Source organism: Coenobita brevimanus, chromosome 93 (assembly GCF_032717465.1).
Source record: "Coenobita brevimanus isolate Jiangsu-jjx chromosome 93, ASM3271746v2, whole genome shotgun sequence".
Lineage (NCBI taxonomy): Eukaryota > Metazoa > Arthropoda > Malacostraca > Decapoda > Coenobitidae > Coenobita > Coenobita brevimanus.
In genome coordinates, this window is record NC_137046.1 from 23,953,574 (window position 1) to 23,975,153 (window position 21,580).

Here is a 21,580-nt window from a genome sequence, read left to right on the forward strand (position 1 = left end):
TTCAAACCCCTCAAGGTCCTGCCAGCAGTTCAATACCTCTGGAGGAAGTGAGTTATCCGTATTTTGTTAATTTGTATATTGACCTAATTCTATATTTCTATATTTACACAGATAAGTATTGTTTTTTACATATACACATATGAGATGGATATAAGTACAGTATCAGTAGCTAGCAAAAAGATTAGTCGTCATGTCAAGTTTCTGAGAGCACTATAAAAAAGTTTATGAAAATCTGAATGTATACTCTGAATAAAACAAAATAAACCTAGCGAGAGAAATATATTGGGGTGGTAAGACAGGAAAAATTGATAGTGCGCTAGGACGTATATATTGTTCTTTATCGTCCACGTACTCAGAATGTATTACTTGTGTCGACGTTTTGAAAACATCATGAGAAAGCACATAAAATTCTACATCTGTACATGACACTCCCCCCCGTGGGCAGCCAACTTGTCGTGGTGGGGGGGCTTGCGTGCCCCTGTGATCCCACAAGCCTGCCCGTGGATGTAACGACATCTGGCAGGGTCTCCCATGCGGGTAGGGTTGTGAGTAAGGGGTCTGACTAAGCGCTGCCCGAAATGTACAGTAGGTTACCCGTATGGGTCATTGTTAACGCCCTCCAGAGGGATCGCCTCAGTGCTGTCCTGAGTTGGTTGGTTGGGTGTCTGGGCTGGGGGGTGTTGGGGAAGGGGGTCTTTGCACTGGTGGGAGCAAACTTTCGTATCACGGGGTGTCCTTTTGGGGGCACCCTCTGGGGACGAGGTACCCCGCTCCCATCAGACCGCGCTCAGTCCCCTCACTCCCTGGTAGGCGGTTTCCCTTGGCTCCTGGTGCCAATTTATGTTCATCAACGTATATATGGATACACTGGACATTTCATTAACCACTCGTGTGGTCGGTGACCAGACACACGTGTCAGCATCAACTGGTCACTCTTGGGCTGACGACCCTGTACCCTCCAAGTCATCTGCCAAAACTGCGAATCACTATGCCCTTTCTATGGAGCTGTTACCTGGTGTTTTTGTGAATCACTCTTACACAAAATACATAGTCCTGAAAATGGATAATGGTACTTACTTCCGGAACCTGAATTGTTTTCAGATTCACAGTGGTCTAGTTACAGCATGTGGATTTACCCCCAAGGTCTCTTTGCAGGGTGATGGTTCTCTACCGCTAGAAGCCAGGAATGAAGAGGAGAGTTCACGCATCCAGTCTCTAACGATGATCGCTGGTTATCCTGTATCTGCCTCTCGTCACTTGGTCCTAAATCAGTCCTGAGGGGTTGTATATTCTCATGACTTGATCTCATATTCTGATTCTTCCCTCTTAGAGGGGCTGGCTCCTCAGGGAGTTGTAGCAGTACAAAGAATAATGAAGAAAGTTGATGGGATTTTAACCCCCACGTCCAGTGTTTATCTTGACATTTGATCGTCTTACTTTGCCAGAGGTCATCACCGCTGCATGGTGGAAGCTTAAGGTTAAACCTTATGTTCCTCGACCTAGAAGGTGCTATTATTGTCAAAGGTTTGGTCATGTTCGCCGTTCTTGCAGGCAGGAAGTGTCTGGCCTTCCTGAGGTTTGTGGAAATTGTGGTGGAATTTCTCATGGTATGGATGATTGTTCTCAACTCTCTAAATGTTTGAACTGTGGAGGAGCACATGCAGCCTCCTCAAGGGATTGCGAAGTATACAAGTATGAATATGAGATTATTTCTGTCCAAACAAAGGAGAAAATTTCCTTTTCTGAGGCAAAGGCCAGGGTAAGGGAGCAGTTCATTCGCCTTGGGGTTACCTGTGCTGCTGTGTTGTCTTGCCATAAAGCTACCCGGCAGGTGCCCCTGCCATCACACAATGCCGCATCAAATTCTCAGGGTTCTACTTCCCGGCCTTCTCGCCTGGGGGGTTCCACTGAGGGAGTGCAGCCTGGAAGCAGCTGTGTGTCCTCCAGGGAGGTGCCTCATGTCTCTGGGGGTGTCCCTTCTGCAGTGGTTCTTCCAACGTCTGGGAGTGCCTCCCCCATCCCAGTTCCTGCAGTTCCTCCTGTGACAAACACCCATGTTGATGCTACACCATGCTTTGACACATCCAAAACTCCCGATGTCCTTCCTGTACATCCTTGTCCTGACATATAAATAAAAAAACAGCGTCTTTCATACCCTGTATCGGCTGCTACTCCCGTACCAACTGCTGCTCCTGTACCATCTGCCCGCTCTGCTACTGTTGTTCACTTTTCTTTACAGTGTAGCATTACAGTTTCTAATGCTTTAAGTTCTGGTGCAGAGATGGAGGTTGCATCTGCTAACCTCAAATGCGTGAGGAGTGAGGAGTTTTTGGGTGACTCCCCTCCTTCTAAGGTTCAAACTTCTGTACCACATGAGGATTCTGAGGGGGCTCTTCGCTCGACAACCCAGCCAGTGGTGGCGTCTAAGTCTGTGGGTGTTCATGATGGCCTTTCTAGGATTCCCGTCCCTGCCTCTTGCTCAGGTGTGGTGGGGCGTGGGTCTTTAGATATTCAAAGAGCTCAGTCGCTTGCTCCCTCTGTTCCGTCACCCAGCGGCCAACCTTTGGTTGATTCGGTTGGGGGGGGGTCAGTTGGCCCCGAGGTGCCAGCGGAACCCTCACATGGGTGTGCAGACGGGGCACGTGGGTCTTCCAAGAAGGTCTCTGTGCTCATTCTGGCGATGGGCGGGACATGTCTCGGGGTAAGGGTACTTCCACCCATGGAAACTCTAAATCTTCATTGTCTTCTCGGTTGGTGAGGCAGAGCTCCACACCTAGGAAGAAGGGTTTTCACTCCCTTCCCAACGAGGTTGCTACATAGCTTTCTAAGTTCATAATATTTAATACTAATCACTGTGGCTCAATTGGTACCAATCTGTCTTCAGTGGAACTGTAGAGGTTCCATGGCAAATTGGGGGGAATTGCAGTTATTACTCTCTGCTCTGAACCCACTATGTGTCTGTCTTCAGGGGACAATGGTGGGGGACAGACAGTTCCCTTCTATTAGGGGGTATGAGGCCTTCCACGCATCTCCTCCTGGTGGTCACAACGGTGGATGTACAAATGCTCATTGGGAGGTGCTATACCATCTGTTGTCTGTACCTTCCACCTTCCGTTCCTGTTATACGTGCTGATCTAGAAACCCTTATCAGCCAACTTTCACCCCCTTTCCTACTCCTTGGTGACCTTAATGGCCATCATCCTTTGTGGGGTGACTCACTTTCAAATTCCTGGGGTGATGTTCTTGCCTCTTTGGCTGGGGATTTAGATTTGGTTGTCCTAAATGATGGGAGGCCGACCCATTTTCATGTTCAGACTGGCACGTATTCTGTCATTGACCATACCATCTCCTCCTCTGACTGTGCCATTGATTTTTCTTGGGAGGTTTTGGGTGATCTACATGGTAGTGACCATTATCCTGTAGTGGTCCAGCCTACTTGCTCTGTTCCTGCAGCCCGTCTGCCACGCTGGTGTCTCGACAGAGCTGATTGGTCTCTCTTTGAGGAACTATCTGTATTTGCCAACAGGGTTAGTGATTTTTCAACTATCGATGATGCCGAATTTTATTTTACTAAGACCATTTTCTCAGCAGGGGTTCAGTCCATCCCACGGACTTCTGGTGTTTTTTCCTGGAGATCTGTGCCATGGTGGAATGATGACTGCTCCATAGCAAAGGGAACTTACAAAGCAGCTGCCCGTCAGTATTTTGCCAATTGTAATGTTGTTTTTCTAAAAATACAGTTTCGCAAAGCACGTGCTCACTATAGATGGGTCATGAAGAATGCTCGCCGTAACTCATGGAGGTCGTATGTTTCTACAGTTACATATTCAACTTCAATGTCTATGGTGTGGAAAAAGGTGCGCAAGATTTCTGGTAGGTTCTCGCCCCCCTCCCCTCCAGTGTTACGCCTTCACGGAGAACTTGTGTCTGCATCAGATGCAGTAGCCTCTGCTGTTGCAAATCAGTTTTACGCTATCTCTACAAAGGATCCTTCTCAGGAGAGGCTGGGTCTTGACTTTCGCTCTCGTGGTGGAGAGCCGTATAATTTAGATTTCAGGCTTCATGAGCTTCGTGCTGCCCTTTCAGAGTTTGGTAACACTGCTCTTGGGCCTGACGATATTCCATACGCTATGATGCGTCATCTACCGACTGATTCACTTCAGTTTTTATTGGATCTTTTTAACAGGGTTTGGAGTGAGGGCTCTATTCCGAGGAGCTGGAAGTTGGGTATTGTCCTCCCCTTTCCCAAGCCTGGTAGAGACCATTCCCAAGTCTCCAACTATCACCCTATCACTTTAACATCATGTGTGTGCAAACTGTTTGAAAAGATGGTCAATGTCAGGCTTATTTGGTTTCTGGAGAAGGGTTGCTTTCTCTCTCCGTTGCAGGGTGGTTTCCGTAAATTACGGTGCACTTCAGACAACCTTATCAGGCTCGAGGCGTCAATCTGTGAAGCTTTTGCCTCCAAGCAACATCTTGTTGCTGTGTTTTTTGACCTTGAGAAAGCTTATGACACTGCCTGGTGCCATGGCATCCTCCAACAACTTCATGCCTTTGGTTTACGTGGTCGCCTGCCTGTGTTGCTTGGAGACTTCTTGACTGATCGTGTATTTCGGGTCCGTGTGGGTTCTACCCTCTCTGTGCCACTGTGCCAGGAGGAAGGTGTCCCACAGGGAAGTGTCTTAAGTGTTTCCCTGTTTGCGGTGGCCATCAATGGTATCATTGACACTGTGCCCGCTGGGGTATCCTCATCCCTTTATATGGATGACTTAGCTATATGGTTTTCTGACTCCCACATGTGTGTTATTGAGTGGTGTATGCAACTTGCCTTGGACAAGATTTCTGCCTGGGCCACTTCTAAGGGTTTTCGGTTTTCCCCTTCAAAGACAGTGGCTATGCACTTCTGTAGGATGAGAGGAGTACACCCGGACCCTGATCTCCAGCTTTGTGGCAGGAGACTCCATTGTGTGACAGAGACGAAATTCTTGGGCCTGACGTTTGATTGTCGTTTGACATGGGTCTCACACTTGGCAAATCTTAAAACATCATGTATGAAGGCTCTCAATCTATTGAGGGTTCTGTCCCATACCTCTTGGGGTGCTGATCAGAGGACGCTCTTGCATTTGTTTCAGGTATTTGTAATCTCTAAGCTGTCCTATGGCTGTGAGGTATAATCCTCTGCCACAGAATCAAGACTAAAAACTCTAGATGCTGTCTATCATGCTGGTCTTCACCTTGCAACTGGGGCTTTTCGGTCCTCTCCAATTCCCAGCTTATTGGTGGAAGCTGGTGTGCCTCCCTTAGATCGACTGCGTCAGTCTGTTGCAGTAAGGTGCTGGCTCCAGATTCGTCGCCTTCCAGACTCACTTGTCTGTGAGTGTGTGACGAAACAGTCTTGTCTTTTGTGTAATAGTAGACACCCTTGCATGCCTCGTCCGTTTGGCTATAGGGTTCAGGATATAATGGAGGGGTTTGGTTTGTCAGCAGTACTTGTCAGTCCTGTTTGGATCCCGAGGGTTGCGCCTTAGATATTACCCAGGGTAACTTTCTGCAGGCCTTTTGCTGGCTCAAAGGATTTTGTCGCTCCTCAGTGTCTTTTAAGGTTATTTTTAGAACATGCCTCTAGTCATGGTGGTTCTGTGCCTGTGTATACTGATGCCTCTAAATCCGCATCAGGTGTTGGTTTTGGAGTGGTATTTCCCAATTTTAGCCATGGAGGTAGTCTTCCTTTGGTTGCCTCAGTTTTTACTGCAGAGTTGTCAGCCATCATTTTAGCCTTGAAGTTGGTGTTTGTTCACCCTGACAATTATTTTACTATTTTTAGGGACTCTCAAGGGGCACTTTTGGCCCTGGACTCTTTTAACTCTTCCCATCCTTTAGTTTTAGCTATTTTGGAGTGGCTGTTCCTCATTCATCGTCGGGGGAAGAGAGTGGATTTTTACTGGGTTCCTGCACATGTTGGTGTGGTGGGCAATGAGACGGCGGATGCATTGGCCACGGCTGCGTCTACTCAGCAGCCTCCAACAGAATATCAGCTTCCTGCATCTGATCTAACACCTTACTTACGGAACAGAATTCATGTGCCAGAGATGCTGGGATGGTGTTGCTCATAATAAGCTGAAAGAGGTCTTTCAGAGAGTGGTTGTGCCAAGGGTTCTCCCTTCCATGCCTCGGCGACTGGAGGTAGCTCTTGCTAGGCTTCACATTGGGCACTCTCGGCTTACACACGGGTTCCTCATGAGCGGTGAGACTCAACCGTACTGTGATGATTGCTTTGTGCCCCTTACTGTCCGTCACTTGCTGGTCGAGCGTCCAAGTTTGAGGGACCTGCGTCAGAGATTCCTCCATAGGCATAGAGGGGTAGATGGTGCCTACTGTCTCTCCTCGATGCTTGGTGGAGATCATAGCGATTTTACTGATGTTTTTGGTTTTCTTCAGGAGGCGGGCCTCCTTCCACTTTTATAAGTACTTGTTTTTTCTTTTAACTATTCTTTTATTATTTTCAGTGTTTTATTTCTAGTAAAACTTATTAACTTTATTTCGATTACGCACTATTTATTTGCCGCGTGTTTTAGCTTGTTGTCCAGTGGCAGATGACCTTAGCAGTTGTGCCGCCAGTTTCTACTACAATCAATCAATCATTACATGACACACACACACACACACACACACACACACACACACACACACACACACACACACACACACACACACAAAGAAAAACAGCCTTTGGGGCATAATTTTTAGGTACAGGTGGAGAGAGAGAGAGAGAGAGAGAGGCACTGTGATTGCAAACTCGGAGGGAAAAGCTAGAAACACGGACGCCACTTCACCCTCCGTCCCTGTGTGGGGGCACAGCAGCTCAGTGGTAGTGCGCCTGACTCGAGACTGAAGAGTCGTGAGTTCGCACTGCACCAGGGTAAGTTGCCTTGCCTTCTGTCACCTAGTTGGTTGTAGCAGCTGTGGCTCAGTGAGTTAGAGTGCTCTGACCGAAGGGTTGGAGGTTTGAGTCCACCCAAGGGTCACTGGTAGACATCATCAAGGACATCCTGTTTTAAAGTGCTACACGCTCCAAAACCAAAGTCCTCTACCCAGGGGCAACGCCTTAGCCCATATCCAAAAACAAGGGGACGTCTGCTGCTGGATGGAAGACGTGAGGGAGATGTCATTAAAATAAAACACTAGCATAAGCAAAACTGAACCCAAGCACTAAACAGATATGTACTAACGCTAGGAGAATAGTATTAGATGACAAAGGAAGAGATGGGGGAAACACTGATTATTTTGCATATGCAGGCTTAGATGTGTGCGTCAAAAACCCACCTGACTAAACCTGACACCTAAACTCCCCCCACACCAGGGAATTTGGCTGTTCACCCATGGGCTGAACAAGATGAAGACAACATTGAGATGGCGCAGACAAACTGGATAGTACAGTATGACCAAATAGACCTGAGGGTTTGGTAATGTAGTTAGTGTCTTACTACAGGTAGTTTCATTCGCCTCTGCTGAGTGAATTCGCTGAGCGTAAGAGGGATGGGAATGTGGGTCATAGATTGAATACGGTCTACACTCAAAGCATGAGACCAGATAACACATGGTGTAAAGAATGCGAGTTCAAATGCGGGGCAAGTGGGGAGCCAAGAACACGAGAGTCCAATATATTACAAAGGAAGATACAGCACATAGTTAATAAAGAATGAAGGTCGTCCTCTTCAGTGTCGAACGAATGTACCTAACTGTGATTAGAAAAATCGTCTATTGTACTGTCCGAAATGGTTCGAGTTCGGTTACAGTCAGGGGCTGGGTGGTAACCTTATAACCAACCGGCACATGTGTTCCCAACGTGTCAACAATTGGTTGGCGGAGGGTTAGTGCCCCTTCCGAAAAACAACAAACGAAAAATACAAACAAGAGGCCTTGGACCAGGAGAGACAAACAGGTGACGACCAAGGACCAGATAAAGGACATGATACGGATTGCAGTATGAAAAGAAAGAGAAGTAAATGATGAGATGAGAGAGAGAGAGAGAGAGAGAGAGAGAGAGAGAGAGAGAGAGAGAGAGAGAGAGAGAGAGAGAGAGAGAGAGAGAGAGAGAGAGAGAGAGAGAGAGAGATTATCCAGGTGCTTGAGGGTGCAAAAGCAGAAATATGTGGATTAACTGAGATTTAATGTTGAGGTGAGAGTGTGAGATAGTGGGAGTATGGGTGGGGTATATGCACGGGAGTAGGTGTGAATGAGAGGGCAAAAGAGCATATATGTATTGTGTGCAAGAGACGGAAGGATAATATAAGGGAGTATGGATCAGTTGGTTCAAGGATTGTGTGGATGAGATTAAAAGTGAGAATCCAAACATGGGAAATTGTGTGCGTGTATGCGCCAACGCAAGATCGTGCAAACTGAGTGAAAGAATATTTCTAGGCAATTGTGGAAGCGTCCACTGAAAATTTGTAGAGGAATGAGAAAGTGTTTTTGATTAGAGATATGAATGGAATTGTAGGGAATCTTAAGGTGGGTGGAGTAATTGGTGAGTGGGGTGTGCCTGCAGAAGTAGATGAGAGTGGCAGTGTTCTAGTGGACATTTGTGCGGGGAGGGGGTTGGTGATAGCCAATACTCTTTTTAAGCACAAAATGATCCATTGGTGGACGTGGCGAGTGATAAGAAAGGTGGGTGCTGAACTGAATGAACAGAAGGCAATGACTGATTATGTGTGTGTGGATGACAGAATGAGAAACTATGTAATGGATGCAAGAGCATACAAAGGTTGGGGGAGTGGACTTTCTGACCGTTAATTGGTGGTGGTGAAAGTCAGTGTTCAAGTGCAATGGAAGAATAGAAGGGGGAAGAATAGGAGGAAGTAGTCCATAAAAGAGGGTACAAAAGTTGCAAAACAGTGGAAAAAAGGCAGATAATTAGAGAAGATTGGAGGAGTGATAAAGTAAATATGATTTGGAGCAGATGGAGGAGGTGGAAGGTGGGTACAAGATGTTCACAGAAGAAATCTGCGTAGCATGTGAGGTGGTGTGGGGTGCAAGGAACTGCAAGGTGGAATGAAGAACAAGCTGTGGTGCAAAAAAGGAACCATATGTTGAATGCATGGGAAGTAGAGGCATGAAGTTGAGAGACAGAAGAGAAAGTTATATGTAGAGAGGGAGAGAGAGAGAGAGATGAAAAGATTAGTAAGAAAGAGTAAGAAGAAAGTGGATGAGGAATTTGAAAAGAATTTAAGTGTGAAGTGGAGAGAATGTATGAAAAAGTTCTGGATAGAGGTAAAGAGAGTTAGACAAGGAGATAAAGAAGTTAGTAGGGGAGTGAAATATATAAATGGTAGATTGATAGTGGAGAAGGAAGAAACAGTGAGCAGATGGAGAGGACACTTTCAGGAACTGATAAACATAGAAAATGAAAGTAATGAGAGTATGTAGACATTATGTGCATTGACATTCCTAGTGAGAAGCTGTGAACGTTTCCAGCAGACACTACACCCAGTACATTGTGTTTATGAGATGTACACTAAAGCATATATAACGATAGTCCACATGCAGGGCACCCTGGCAAAGACAGGACAGTCAGGCAGGCCCAGATGTCATATTGGCCAACTTTACACAAAGCCACATAATCACATAGACAGATGCGAGTCATGTGCGAAACATGAAGGTTAGACGTTATCACCTGCACCTATAGGAAAATATCCTGTACCTAGACAACGTGGGACACTGTCGCTGTTGATTTACTTAAATTACCCTTAACTACCAATCACAATCAATATCTTTTTGTCGCAACTGATCATTTCTCACGATATGTGATCTTGGTTCCAGTTAAGAATAAAACAGCAGAAACAGTCGCACGGGTATTCATTGATAGTGTGATCCGTAGGTTCACCACACCAAAGGTGCTAGTAACCGACAATGTTGGTGAATTTAACTCTGAAATTTTGCAAGAAATATGTAAACAATACAATATAAAGAAAGTTACTATCTTGGCCTAACATCCAGCTTCCAATAAATTGGTGGAAAGGCAGAATAAAAAATATATATATATTAGATGTACTACTGAACATTCTCAATGAAAATTACGCAAACTGGGATGACTGGATCCCCAGAGTTGAAGCATCACTCAATTGTGCAATAAATAAATCAGTAGGAGCTACACCTCATTTCATCATTAACGGGTCAGACAAACGTCTCCCATACCAGACGTTAGAAGGCAAACATATTCCCGTATATAACTGTGATGATTATCCTAAACTTCGCTTACGTGAATTTCAAGAAATACACACAAAGGTAAAGAAACAGTTAACGATGTCCAAGGAAGAAATGACAGAATCATTTAATAAGAAGGTAAAAGAATCAAACATCAGCATAGGTGATATTATCTATAGCCTCATTCACACTAGAAATAACAGTCACCGAAATTTGAAGGCCCATACAAGGGAATCAAGAGATGAGACAATAAGGTAGCGATTAAGTCACTATAGAGTGACGAAGAAAAAGAAACACGTATTGATCACTTAAAAAAGGTCTCAAGAAATGTAGCTTGCAACTATAAAACACCAGACACGACCGAAAACCCTAGTACACACGGTGAAAATAAGCCTGAAACAATTAACACATCGGAATAAATTGCAGTCGCACGCCAAACAGACGAACATACAGTAGGTGCAACCAATACAGCTCTCACCGTAACAAGGCATTTACATGACTTAGGAATCGATTTAGACTCCTTTTATAGGTAATAGGATTAAACAGGCCAAGATATCTGTATCATTCATCATCACTATCACCACCCTTATCATAACTTGCTAACAACAGTGGATTAGATATCTAATACATTTGTTCTTTCAGTAGGTAAAGATGTGGCGAATAATTCTATGGATCATGTTCTTGTTGATATCAAGAGGATCACCTCACTTACATGCTCAACATGTAGTCCGACAAGGGTGCCTGATAGCCTCAACAGTCTCAGCGGCAATAGTACAGGACATAATAAGTACCGAAGTTAGTTTGGACGTACTGCAAGACATACCAGTAATGTTACAGAAAATGTCAGGACCACTTAGAACTCTGGAAGCGGTATTAAAACACCCTTCTTCACATGATCACCCCACACAGGAAGTAGTCGAATCAATTAAATTAACTGACTGAAAGCTAGAACAGGCTAAGCAAATAATGATCACCATGATCCAGGACATCCCATCAGCTGGGAGTAACATACTTGAGACAGGAAACGACATCACAAATACCCGTAACAGACGCGGTTTGTTCGACCTAGGTGGAGGAATTTTAGGCAACATTTTTGGACTAGCTAGAGAACATGATGTAGAAGAAATAAATAACAAATTTAACAAAATAGCACAAGTTCCCTCATACCAACAAAAGTTGGCTGGTACTCAGAACACCTTAATGCTGACGATTGTAAAGAAGCTAAGGAATGTAGAAGAATCAACTCTAGGAACTGTGGAGAAAGTAAATGCACTAGAAGGTAACAATACACTATTCCAACACCTCTCTGTGATCACAGAACATATTGACATAATACTACAGTTAGACAATACTAGAGATCAGTATCAGGCCTTCATGAAGGAATTGCTAATGCTGGTAACGGAAAGATCATTAATTTACTACCCATTCACGACCTCCGGCAAATAATTAGTCAAGGCATACATAAGCATGGTTTGAAACCTTTGTTTGATGAAAGAAATCTGATGTTATATCTGAAAGCAACACTCACAACATCATCAATAGTAGTTCATGTACCCTTTGTAACAGACGATTTTTTCACACTATCAAATATACCCTTTTCCTTCTAAGAAAGATGACTCATTAGTCACCATCAACATCAAAACAGAAGTCATCTTGGTCTCCAAGAAACAGGACGCCATCACTTTCACTAGTGAAACAACAATTGAACACAAATGTCGCACATCATTACATGCATTTCACCTTTGTCCTGCGTACATCTTCACATTTCAGCCAGCTGAGACAGTCCCTTGTGAAATGGCTATCATAAAAGATCATGACATCCCTCGTCATTGCAACTTCACATTTGCTCCAGATAAACCCATCCATCATCAACGCATTGGACATTCACAGTTCTTCTGCTTCACTCAAAATACATTAGATTTTGTGACTTGCCTAGACACACCTCCAGCCCATACATCAGCATCCGGTTTAAACATCTCACCAGATTACTGAGCAGTCCTGACACCTACACTATCCACCTTGCCAACAAAACACCATTATGCCATTCTCAACCACACACACAAATACTTCCAGCCATTACCTAGGATGAACTTAAAGGTAATTGCATACATTAAGTTGACCTCACCCAAGTATGAAATCATGCAATTAATAAATTAGACAATACAACCCTGGGAAGAATACAGTAGGATTATGTTCAACCCATATTATGTATACAGTCCAGCTCCACTCATCTTTGTAATTTTCTCCATCATATTTGCTGTATTAATTCTGGCCATGCACAGAATGCAAGCAAGGATTGTAACCTGGAATCATTGTTTAAGAACTGTTCTGTACAAGTGAGACAAACTGAGCAAATATTGTAAATACTGTATATATATTTTATATAAAACAACAAAATATGGGTTACACATAATATAGGCTTACTTTAATTGTACTATCATACTTCATTTATAAATGAATATATACAGCATGTCCTTCTCATATATATTGTATAATTGACTACAGTAGACTTGCCTTTGTATTATTTTAATATTACTGTTATATTATACATGTACAATTTTATAACTACAATGACTACATTATCCCAATTATGTACTTTTACAGTATTATGTATTTCACTTGATTACCCTATAAGTTCATTGTAATGTGTATATAGTATGCATTAATATGTTATGACAATATAAACTGTCGTTGGTACGAAAGTGGGCGTGACCGAGCGATATGTAGACATAATATAGGCATTAGTATATATCTCATAAACACAATGTACAGGATGTAGTGTCTGCTGGAAACGTACACAGCTTCTCACTAGGAATGTCAATTCACATAATGTCTATCCACAATCTTGTTGTCCCAGACATGGGCGTTATCCGTGGGGGGGACGGGGGGGACATATCCCCTTCTCACTTTTCATTCAGAGGTGACAACATATTCATTATCTCCCCCACTTTTTTCACAGAGTTTTATATATTAGATGCTGGAATGAAGTCACTGATATTTATAATACTGTTGATTAAGGGTGGTTAGACTTAATTAATGTAGGTGTGATAAATTTTGCTTAAAGATATTTAGAACCACTTTGATTGAGTCTACCATTTACATTTACAATTTCCTGCAGACCATGACTGCCCATCAGCTGAATCAGTGTTTACAAAGCGCACTGCGTGAGCCCAAGTTCTTTTTACTTTTCATTGTTACATATACAGTAGTTAAGTTATATAATCATAAATGTGTAGTAATGCTATATAGAAATTTGTAGTGAACAGCTATACACTGTGGTAGGCATACGAAAATATGGTGAAATCATCATCAGAGGCAAGGAAAAAAATATAGAGTGTGGTTGCTGACAAACTAGCTACATCAGCCACACTGTTTGTAACCTCCATTATTCAGCACGAATGGGACATTAAGGATGTTGAATAGCGTTTTTTTTTTTTTTTTCAGCACAAGTTGCTCTAGTGTGCGCACAAGATACGGGCTAGACTAATCTGAATTACGAATGACACTGAATGATGAAAGACAACGGTAAAAATATATAATAGGTGCTCCCTACTATGGGAAGTAGAATGACATGGGAAATCTCTCTCTCATATACCTCTCCACTCCGTTCCTCCATCTCATCATATAGATGCATTTAATATTTCCTCGGCCGCTGTGCTGATAGGGCGGAAGGGGATTGGATGATGGACAGTAAATACTGACATAAGTTGCAATCATGTTAATATTAAACAAGAGAGAACAAATGTGCCAAATGCAGGAGTGTACACTGGTGAAGAAGTGCTTAGGAGCCTCGTAAGCATCTTTGTATCTATCTTAAGCAAGGCGCCATAATCCCGTAAGGGGTGGCCGTTTGTCTTTGAGTTGTTTTACGGGAAGGGACACTAACCCTCCACCAACCTACTTGTTGACACGTAGGGAACACGTATGGGTTGGTTATATAGTTACCACCCAGCATTGTAAATGTTTCCTGGCTTACAGGAAACCATTAGGCTTGTCACTTAATGTAAAGCCACCTGAAAAGGAAAGAGGAGTAATAAAAAGTGACAGGTAAGATGGGAGAAATAGGAAGAGAGGGTACAGACACACAAAGAGAATGTTAAAGGTGAAGGAATATCATCTTATAATTCATCTGCTATTTCGTTCTGTGCCACAGTGTAAAATGACCAACAAGTCATTTAGTAAACAGTATATTATGCGTTAGACTAACTTCCCAGGCTTAGTTTCGATTGGCTTATCTTCGTTACTTTTTCTTTGCTGATTTTGTGAAAAGTCAATGAAGAAGGGGAGAATTACCAGGACAAAACTGAGAATATTTGTAACCAGACTGTTGTGAAGAAAGTACTCTGTTGAAGGGAGTATTATGTTGAAGGAAGTACTGTGTTGAAGGAAGTACTGTACTATGTTGTCTAAGTGATTTGTGGGTGCTGTACTGGTTTTACACTAACTCACCCCAATCTTGCCATCGCTCCATCTTGAATTCTGAGTTGTAACAATAGATTATCACTAGAAAATGATGCTACTCACGACGAAGTGCTGTGGAATGGATGCAGAGCCATAGCAGTGTCATCTTCTGTCGTCTAGCTATGTGAAATAACTTGCAAAAGAATGGAAATCTAGGCCAACTTAGTGTAAAAGAACTATAGTTCGGATGATGGTCTTGTCTTGCATGCGATTGAATCTCCAAGAGGTGAATGGAGTTTTTCTGTTGTATTCCTGTTAGGAATGTAGGCTGGTCACTTTTTATTTTTTTAATTCAAGGAAGAAGGAACCCAAGGCCAGTCTGTTTTAGATTATGAAAGCCTTGGGTCCCCACACCTCACAGGGGATAATATACTTGATACAAATGTTTTATAAAGTCCAAATTTTGAGTTAGTAGAAAATTGCAAAGAAAAGAGATTTTTGTACGTATACTCTGTTCACTAACTACCTGTAGGTTCAGAAATCCCATCTCCATCGTAAATAAGTGTACTGAGCTTTACACTAGAATGTAGTGCTAGTCACAAAGAAATGCTATGGAATGCATGTTGAGGCTTGCTATTCCAAGTTAATAATCCTGAAATAGTCATTAAAACAAGGACACTATTTTTTTTTTTATGGTTCTCTTTCGTTAAAAGTCTGTATGTACTGTGCTCTATGGCTTGCTTGGACTAGTTAATAATGATAAATGAAACAAAATGTGCGGTAGTTGAGGATACTCCAGACAGCTTGTTTATGATTTGAGACGAAATTTTTGTCTTTCCTTAATGTCATATATTCATTTTAATATAACCTTAATATGCACCAAATATTGCTGTATAGGTTCGCTTAGCTTGCCAAAATTAGCAACCCCAGTCCCTCCCCCACTTTTAGAGAACAGATGACGCCCATGGTCCCAGACCATCAAGAATCCTTAACCATATGATGTATTTCAAATATCCTCGTAGTCCAGACGACCAAGAATTTCTTGACGTATACTAACACGTGGAGTAACCAGCCCTAGTCGGTTAGTCCACCTGAATGGAAATCTACCAGACACTATAACACACACACACATCCTCTACGAGCTGTATATAATGTCGGAGAGATGACCTTCAGATCAGAAATGGGGAGAGAGGGGCTAGAGAGAAGGTCCGACACTAGGGTCACGCTCCGTTACGCTGTAACTCACCGTTAATATAACTGTGCAATAAACTTCGTAACCCAAGAGTGCTGTAACTCACCTCGTTGACGCTACGTCTCACTACTTTATTCTGGCTGAGCTTAACGATCCATAATAGATTTTCCTATCTCCCTACAAGTACCTAAGACCACGCTATCGGGAAGTATATGTGGCTGGGGAAAGGCTGGGAGAAGGAGGGAGGTGAGAAGCGAGGAAGAGAACAGTAGGATGGAAGTAGTGCAAGCAAGGACAAAAGTCAAAGTGGAGAAAGCCCCAGGAATTGATGGTGCGTGTGGTGAAATGATGAATCATGGGGGAGAGATAGTTGTAGAAAGGATGTGGAAAATGTGCAGATTGGCCTGGGAGGAAGGTAGAGTTACGGAGGATTGGAAGTCAGGTATAATTATTCCCCTGGACAAAGGAAAAGGGGAAAAAAGTGTGTGGTAATCATAGGGGCATTTGTCTTCTTAGTGTAATAGGAAAAGTATATGGCAGGATACTTACTGATAATGTTAGGGAGATAATTGAGGAATGAGTTGGAGAAGAACAGGGAGTTTTTAGGAATGGAAGAGTTTGTGTAGAACAGATAATCATCTTTAGATCTTTAGTGGAAAAGTTTCTAGAGAGGGGAAAGAAGTTGTATCAGCCTTCATGGATCTGGAGAAAGCATATGAGGCGCTCCGAGCTAGGGACGACCATGCATTTTGCCTTGACATCTAATTACCAAAATGCAGTATACTTTAAACATGTCATATTTACCACCATTTTAAAGGTCTTGACCAGCACTTTCAAGTTAAACAATAAAATGCATATAAGTATAATTTTACCATTGTATAATTAGCCATGTCAAAGTTTAACAACTAATTACCGAAAATAAGCAAAATGCACGGTCGCCCCTCTGGCTCGGAGCGCCTTATATGACAAAGTGGATAGACAAGGAATGTGGAAAATATTAAGCGTATATGAACTAAATGGGAGGTTGTTGAATGCCATGAAGAGTAGTATGAGGCGCTAAGGCTGCAACGCATGTGAATAGTGAACAGGGTGAATTTCTCTATGTGAATGCTGGATTGAAACATGGATGTGTCATGTCTCCATGGTTGTTTAATCTGCATATGGATGAGGTTACAAAAGAGAATACATGGTAGGACTAGATGCTGCAGCAGCCCTAATGAGAGAGGGCAACATTTGGAAACTCCCTGTACTACTGTTTGCAGCTGATACTATATAGTTAAGTGAAGACGAAGGGGATCTGCAAGGCTTGGTGAATGAGTATTGGAGAGTGTATAAGAAACGGAATCAAAAGGTGAATGTAGGGAAGAGTAAGGTTATGACCTTCGAGAGAAATGAAGTCACAATGTACAGCGAGGTTATCTGATAAATTATCAATATGCTGGGAATCGAACCAGGGACTCTCAGGTGAGAGCCAGGCAGCATACCACTACGCCACGACCAGGTAAAAGTTACCTCACGTTGTTACAATCTTGTAACCAACGTCCCTCCGCGCCCCACTGTGGGCATCAAGAGGGTGAGTTAACCCCCTGGCACTCGGGCAAGTAGATGCTTTTAATCTATCCCAAGCACTTACGGCAAGTCAGAATGAAGAGGGAAACCTGTACTGTACACAGGAAAAATCATCTGATAAATTACCAATATGCTGGGAATCGAACCAGGGACTCTCAGGTGAGAGCCAGGCAGCATACCACTACACCACGACCAGGTAAAAGTTATCTTACGTTGTCACAATCTTTTAACCAACGTCCCTCCGCCCCCTGGTTCTATTCCCAGCATATTGGTAATTTATCAGATGATTTATCCTGTGTACAGTACAGGTTTCCCTCTACAGCGAGGTTGGAGGATAAGGAAATGGAAAGTGTGAGTGCATTTAAATACTTGGGTAGTGTGATGTATAAAGATAAAAGTTTGGAGGATGAAGTGATTGAAAGGGTACGACAAGGAAGGAAGACTGCTAGTTCAGTGAAAGCAGTGATAAGAAATAGAAAAGTTAGCACAGAAGTAAACAAGACGCTGCATGATAGTATTGTGATACCAACTTCAACGTATGGAAGTGAAGCTTGGACGTTGTTGGTAAGTCACAAGTCAAGAGTGAAAGCAGGGGAAATGAGTTATCTGAGAGGAGCATGTGGAGTTATCTGGAGAGATAGACTGACAAATGAGGAGGTGAAGGAGTGTTGTGTCATGGATGTGGATGTGATAGAAAGTGTTCGGAGAAATGCACTGAGGTGGTTTGGCCATGTGGAGTTGAGGAAGAGGGAGAGACTAACGAGGAGAGTGTATGTGAGTGAGACAGAAGGGGGGGAGAGGGAGGCAGAGGCCGAGGAGGAGATGAAGGGATGTAGTGGAGAGGTATATGAGCGAGGAGAGTGTGAGATGGGAGAGGGCAGTGAAATGGCAATGGACAGGGCGACATGGAGATTTATTTGTTGCAATCACTTGCGCGGTTAAGGCGTTTGGCAATAGACAGGTAGACGGAATTTAACTAATACAGGTTTACTGATCTTTCGCAAGACCCACCAACATGTCATAATAGCACCCCGCTAATACCATTGCACATGTCCTGAATGAGGCAGCCGACGCTAGTATTAAATATGGACGATGGGTGATATGTAAAGGTTCGTGGGCTGTGTGGCACAAAGGAGGACTGCTGGGCCTAAGGAAACAAGCTGTTGAGCCTATGCTCAGACTAGTCGTACACATAAAAGAAGTACAAGTGTATGAGTTGTAGTTGTAGCACAGGTTGCTATACTTTGTAAGATACGGATGAGCGGAAATGAAGCCTATACTGTAGGTGACTAGAAGTACGGAAGTTTTAAAAGAAAATTGTAACACAATATTTAGATCATTTAAATAATAGAAACAACACGATGAAATGCATGGGATGCGATAGAAGGGTGCATGCAGAGAGCTTAGTACATAAAGCTCATATACTGCAGAGGGCGGCAATGTTGCTTAGTGCAGGAATGTGTAAAACTCTAAATTAATAGCTTATCTGAAGTGGGGGTGAAGGGGCACACTGTACTGACACGTTTTAGGAAATCAGAGGATGAAGAAAGACAAATAACACCGTAAGAGAAAAGGGACGACTGATGCACATGAAGGTCAGTGAAGAATGACTAACCTTCATTACTGAAACTGTGTCTGTCTGTGTGTTTGTCCGTACCGAAAATTAAGGGGAAACTACCAAGGAACTTCGAAGGAGGTCTAACAGATAACTCTTCACAGGAATTTATTTGTGATTTAATGTTTGTTAAGTGGCGCCCCCGAGCGCCAGAATTATAAGTAATCAAGTCAAATGAAATCAACATGGTTGAGCTTGGTGGACAGTTACCGTTGAGTTTCAACCATATCAGTAATATTACAACGGGGCGGGTGAGTGAGAGAATGGATGGGATGGGCAGGTGAGCAAGGCGGGTGAGTGATTGGGCAGGAAGAGTGGGTGGGAGGGTGGGTGATGAGGCTGGATTGGTGGGTGGATGGGCAGGGTGGGTTGGAGGGTAGAGGTAATATAGGTCCATAGGGAGTAATTGGGCTGGTAGGTGTGCGGGTGCATGAGTTTGTGGGCAGGGTGGATGGGTGGTTGGGTGGGCAGTAGGTAAATAGGTCCATGGGGTGAGTAGGCTTGTGGCAGGAGCTGGTTCATGGCTAACATTCCCATGTGGAAATAGACCCAAGGAGGAACGTAGGTGTACTGGGTAAAATGGGACCGTGGGTGTTGTGTCCAACGGGACGGTGGCCCACCAGGATCCCAGGCACTGCCGATATGCACGGACATCATTTTTTATGCGGCGATACCGGATTTCCTGCTAGTTGTAAATTCAAAATTCAAAATGAGGGTCGAATATCAGTAATCATATGCAATGTACACAAATAAAACAATGAAATGAGGATAACCAACAAAATGGAAAAAAAGAAAAAAAAAAAAAGACACGAATAATGACATAAGAAAATGGAATTACGGAGAAATTCATTGTACAGTAAATGTGTACTGCTCTAAATTTGTAACCTTATGTCCATTATGTCCACATGTACACTATACCTCTCCCCTGTTCCCATAACCTGGATTGATTTCCCTATGTCCATACTACATTTTCATTGCCCTCATTCCTCAGCCTGACAGGGACAAGATATCTCTCTTGCTTCTGAAAACTGGATTTGGGGGCTTCCACTGGATTTTATGAAGCGAAGGCAGTGCAGGAGCAGGCATGGTGAAATCCTGGGCCACATCCTCACTATACATTAACTGAAGTCTTGCAGTTGCAGTGGCAGGGGACAAGGGAGTGGAAAGAACTGATGTGTCGTTGGGATGTTTAAGAACAGGTTCGAAAAGAGAATGATCTGAGGAAGGAAGCGACGTTGAAAGCAGAGGGAGAAGGTCTGAAGCTGGCATGTGCAAGAAGAAGGTCATGCGAACTATCCCAGCCTTCCATGCACTCAGTTCGTTAGTCTCGAGAGGGAGGTGTGAGGCTGGCTGAATGCATGGGAACCCAGTTTTTGGCAGGTCCAGCTGGCCATGCCACTAACGTTACGTTTTTCTGCTCTGTTTCTAAGTCTCGTTTTGGAGGTGGGATGGTGAGCGGCTGGATCAAAAGAGATGAAGCTGAACTCCCTCGGATCGTTGGTTGCTGGACAGTATTATTAACTTTACTATAACATCAGACTTTTAAGAAAATGATGGTTGGTCAGGGTCTGACTTACTCCTTATTATGTACAATATTTCCAGTAGTGTAATGTGAATATGAATTATAATGAGTCTAATTGGATATGAATTGTATGAACTTACTACTTGCAAATAGTATATGACCGATAGTTTTATCATAAGAAGGACGTATTAAAAAAGAAAAATAAAGAACTGGAAACTATTTGAGGATTTTTTCTTCTTATATTCCAAGTAATTTCTGTCGGACATGCACCCCACCCGTCTCTCAGCATGTCTGTCCCTCTATACGAGTCCTGTCACTTACTCAATATATGGGACGCGGTCCAGCACCGAGGTGGCAGCATCAGAGTTATCGAGGTCCGGGTTGTTCCTCATGGTCCAGACTATCTCCTGGGTCCAGGTGGAGCCGCATTTGGGGTACGTCATCACCACCACGTCACTCGGCCGCCACTGACACACACAAGACATTAACACATTAACATATCACTCAGTTTTACATCTCACTCTTTTAGTGTGAACTCTGGGTTTTACTTCCAAGTCAACTAATAAACCTACTGTAAATACAGTGCATTTTTTATTATTGTGTGAGACTGAAGCTTCATACATGTGCTACATGATAACAATATGCGTAGCCGAGGTTCCACCTATACACGTGGTGACGTAACCATTGTGATGGAAACTGATGTACTGTAAACCATTTATTACAACAGCTCAGCAAGACGGCCAGTAAAAACCACTGAGCATGCTGACCCCATTTCATCCAACCCCCTTACCATGGGTACATACCAACCTGAGGGAGCAGCCTCCTTGGCTCCTGCAAGTGTACCTTTACCAGCTTGTTCGTTATATGGCACTTTTATCCATCACCGTGGTTCTGCTCAACAGTCGTTCTCATCCTGCATTACTCCTGTAAGTTCATATCATTCTCTTCACCTCTCTGTCGAGCCTCAGTCCCTATTTCAGCCTAACTGCAGCCTGAACCCGTACCTCTCACTGTGCATGTTATCTACATCTTCAAAACAGGAGATGTGGCTGCTTTCAGTCTTTTCTTTCCCTCACTG

The 21,580-nt window shown here is 43.4% G+C and overlaps 1 protein-coding gene across 1 annotated transcript in view; it reads right to left on the reverse strand.

The window, feature by feature from the left end:
- Positions 1–21,580, reverse strand: part of LOC145412607 (sulfotransferase 1C4-like) — a 224,309-nt gene that overhangs the window by 94,352 nt on the left and 108,377 nt on the right. Inside the window, exon 3 of the mRNA XM_080282523.1 lies at positions 20,824–20,969. Coding sequence (XP_080138649.1) covers positions 20,824–20,969 — 146 coding nt within the window. The remainder of the gene's footprint in view (positions 1–20,823; positions 20,970–21,580) is intronic.